The sequence below is a fragment of the Pteropus vampyrus genome, unplaced genomic scaffold (genome assembly GCF_000151845.1).
Source record: "Pteropus vampyrus isolate Shadow unplaced genomic scaffold, Pvam_2.0 Scaffold28, whole genome shotgun sequence".
Taxonomy (NCBI): Eukaryota; Metazoa; Chordata; class Mammalia; order Chiroptera; family Pteropodidae; genus Pteropus; species Pteropus vampyrus.
The window spans coordinates 4,760,060-4,764,113 of NW_011888809.1; the positions used below are offsets into that span (position 1 = coordinate 4,760,060).

A 4,054-nucleotide genomic window follows, 5' to 3' on the forward strand; every position below is an offset into this window, starting at 1 on the left:
AAAAAATTGGTTTTACCATAATACAGTGTACTTCAGGTAAACTCTCATTTACATGTATACTCCAAAACAGCAGAATTAAGCCATGCCATGCAATGAAACTTAAAGTGTTAAAGCTCTAAGGCCCAGCAATATTCTTAAAGATTTTCTGAATCACCAGTTGAAAATGATGTGCTACCTACGCAGGGCAATGTTTTATAACCCGGTTTGTTGAAATTAATAATCATTCATCTTGACTTATCAAACTCTTCAGCTAATCAAAATACGCTAGACCCTTCCTTTCTGGATGAAGAAGGATAATTATTGTCTGACATGTGGGAGGGTGTACTGCACAAAGCCCACTTACTTTTAGTTATTCTCCCCCGTCGGATCTACAGATTGGAGAAGTCATAAAAAAAGGTTCAAAGAGTGACTTGTTTCTTCACTACATCTTTATGGACAATGCCTTTGAACTCCCCACTGGACTTGGGTTACAACTGCAAATGTCCTCCACTGGAGTCATCGCTCCTGGAATCCATGCTGGAGTGAAAATGGAAGTCGCCAAAGTAAGACTCTCTTCGCCTTTGATTCCTCGGGTTGTTGTTTTCCTCCAAGGTGTGTTTCTTGTGCAATCTGCAAATGTGTTTCCGGTTCAAGACGAAGTGCCTTGTCAATGTAGTCACCTCATTAGGCTTGATGAAAAACTTAAGGGTTTCACTAGGACGCACCACCTCGCTCACTCCAGTGGGGCATGGCAGTCACGTGAGAACTCAGCTATTCTTTGATCAAAGAAGGATTTCAATCATCTTTTGTCTTGTGCTTATAGTTAATTTGGGCACTTCCTAGTGCTGGGTATCAGTGTCTTCCAGCCGTGGAAAACTGAGAGCTGGGCAATTCTTCCTCCAAACGAATCACTGTAATGTTTCTGAGGTGTGAGCTATCCAGAAGTGTTTGCCCAGGGATGGGAAGGGTGGTCGATCTGACCGCAGGGAACTAAGGTATTTAACAAAGCTGAATGGGTCATCTTATGACTTACAGATGCAAGCAGAACTGGTGACAAAGCCCTCTGTGTCTGTGGAGTTTGTGACACATATGAGCGTCGTCATTCCAGACTTTGCTAGGAGCGGGATCCAAATGAACACCAACTTCTTCCATGAGACAGGCCTGGAGGCACGACTTTCCCTAATGGCTGGGCAGCTGAAGTTGAGCATTCCTGCGCCAAACAGACCCATCAAGCTCTTCAGCGGCAGGTAATTCTTTCAGTGAGATCTGACCAGTTTACTGTATCTGCTGGACGTGGCCAGGCTAGATAGCTAATTGAGACAGTTCTGACCTCAGTGGATCTTGGGTGATGGAGAGAGAGGAATTCTGTATTTTTAACCGAGCCTAGATTCACTAAATAATTACAATTTTCTCTCAACTTTACATGTTTTACTAAATGGAGACTTAAGACCTACTTATTAACTAGTTGTTATTAGGTTCTATTTTTTGTTGTCTGTTTGTTTTGAGAATAAAAACACTAGTTCTAGAGGAATCATCCTTGGCAAATGACTATTTTTCTCAAGAATATTACCAGAGATCATACTGATCTGTGGTAGCTAGCTCAGTAGATAAAGCATGAAAATTCTAATTTCCAGAGTATAGAATGCAGCCTTATATTGAGAACTTCATTTTCAATGATATTCTCAAACACAGATTTACCTTAGTTTCTATATTTGGGGCACATTAATTTGTTGATTCAAAAATAGTATTTAATTGCCTAATATATACTAAGCATGTGGAATGAGAGACAAGATCCCTGAACTTCTAGAGGTGACAGCGTACCGGAAGGACATATGATGAAGCGAGCGGTAACGATGAAGTGGGGCTTCAGTGAGAGGAGGTGTTAGAGGACCGTGAAATGCTCTATCATGTAGCCTGCTGTAGTTTGGGAAAGCTTTCTGAAGAAAGTCGTACTTGAGCTGATGTCCGAAGCCAGTGTCAGAGTTATCCAACAAAAGAGAAAGGAATGGTGTTCCCGGGCAAACAGAAAAGCACATGCAGTGGCCTGAAGGAAGAGTAATATGATTCAGGAACTGCAAGAAATTCAGTGTGATAAATTGTGCAGGGAATGTACTGTGAGGTGACGTGAGGGGCTGGCAAGGGTCAGCGCTGGGAACCATCTTAAGGAGTGGGGGCTCTTCTGAAGGCAGAGGAGTTTCAGTAAAATAAGGGAGCATCAATAAAATAAGAGTTGGTGTTTTAGAAGAAATACTCTGAATCCAGAGTGGGAAATGGGTGGGCAGGAGGCATGACTAGAGACAGGGTGACCAGTTAGGAGTCTGTCACATTCACACATGGATGAGTGGGGATAGTGGCCTGCATCAGGTGAGGGCTGGAGTGTGGAGAGTGGTAAGCTGTCTCTAGATATTCTTAGGGGGTAGAAACCTGAGTACTTAGTGACTGACTAGTTAGGGAGTTGAGGCAAAAGAAAGCAGAAAGGGAAGTGGGGGTGCCCTTCTTTGAAAAAGGAACCAGAGAGGGAGAGGGGCTGATGTAGAGGAAAATGATCAATTTAGGATATATTGCATTAGAAGACCTGCGAGACAACCAATTAGAATATCCAGCTGGCAACTGGACCCCTGGGTCTGAGCTTGGTAAAGCACTCTGAGCTACAAATATAGGTTTGGGAGTCACTGGCATATAGAAGTTATGGAAGTCAAGCAGTGATTGGTGTAGAATAAGACACGAGGGTCTAGGACAGAAAGGTGGAGAATATAAACATGCGAAGGGGGAGAGGCACGAGCAACGAAGAGTGAGGGGTGACCAGAGAGGCAGAAGGGAACCAAGGCCATGACGGGTCATAGATGCTCAGGAGTGGCCACAGGGGTGGACTGCCCCATAGGCGGGCCAAAGCTGGCTCTGAGGGCTCCAGCCCCCCGGCATAGCTTGGTCTTAGGGCACTCTTAAAATGAAGAAACAATACTGAGGAAAGAACACGTTATATCAAAGAAAGCATCCTTGGATGAAGTCAGGGCATTATTGAACTTTCTCACACGTACTAATTTTTTAAGTACACACGTGGGAGGAAGGTTCCATAATCTTTTCAGAGGCTGTGGACTCTAAAGTCTTCATCCAGCCATTAGTGACCAACTCTACTGAATGCATCCAAGAGATCAAGGAAGATGAAGCTGAAAAATGTCCATGGGAATTAAGAGCAAGAGGTGATTGGAGATGCTAATGAAAGAAGTTCCAGACGCACAGTAGGGAGGCAATCAGATCGCAGTTCAGAGAGAAGGCTGTCAAAAGTGGAGACCACAAAGACAGACAATTTCTCGATTGTAGGAGAGACCAGAGGAGGGTAGAAAGGGAAGAATGTCGTGTGTGTTGTGTGCGTGTGCGTGTGCGTGTGCGTGTGTGTGTGTGTGTGTGTGTGCACGCGCGCAATGGGAGAAGAGAACTGAGTGTGTTTAATACGGGTGGAAAGAAGCCAGTAGAGACTAAGAGATTTCAGATGAAAGAGAGACAGAGTATTTCTTACCCCAAATCATAGGAAGGGGGGGCCACACCTGAAGTCAGGTCCCAGAGATCGTTACTTAACATCTCTGAGCCTCTGTTTCCTGTGAAAGAGACTCCGATTGCCTACTGTTGTGGAGATTACAGGTAAAAACTGTGAAGAACTTAGTGCAGTGTCCGAAACACAGAGTCACTGTGATTGTTAGCCTTGTTAATGTTCTTCTTACTATGATTTGTTCCCAAGTAAATCAAAGAATTTAAGGACAGAGGGGAGGTAGAGAGCAGGATAAGGGGGTATTTGCACTGCGAGCATCAGTGACATTCATTTTGATTCATGACTTGAAGATAACTCAGGTTTTGTCATTCTCCACTAGTAACACATTGCACTTGGTCTCTACCACCAAAACGGAAGCGATCTCATCTCTACCTGAGAACAGGAAGTCCTGGTCGATTTGCAAGCCTTTCTTTACCGGCCTGAACTACTGCATGGGTGCTTACTCCAACGCCAGTTCCACAGGCACTTCCTCTTACTACCTACTGGCCGGAGACACCAGGTCAGACACACTCAGTGTCCAGCCCAGCA

The 4,054-nt window shown here is 44.4% G+C and overlaps 1 protein-coding gene across 1 annotated transcript in view; it reads left to right on the forward strand.

Moving 5' to 3' along the window:
- Positions 1 to 4,054, forward strand: part of APOB (apolipoprotein B) — a 72,783-nt gene that overhangs the window by 48,265 nt on the left and 20,464 nt on the right. Inside the window, 3 exon segments of the mRNA XM_011356625.2 lie at positions 375 to 542; positions 1,015 to 1,226; positions 3,846 to 4,025. Coding sequence (XP_011354927.1) covers positions 375 to 542; positions 1,015 to 1,226; positions 3,846 to 4,025 — 560 coding nt within the window.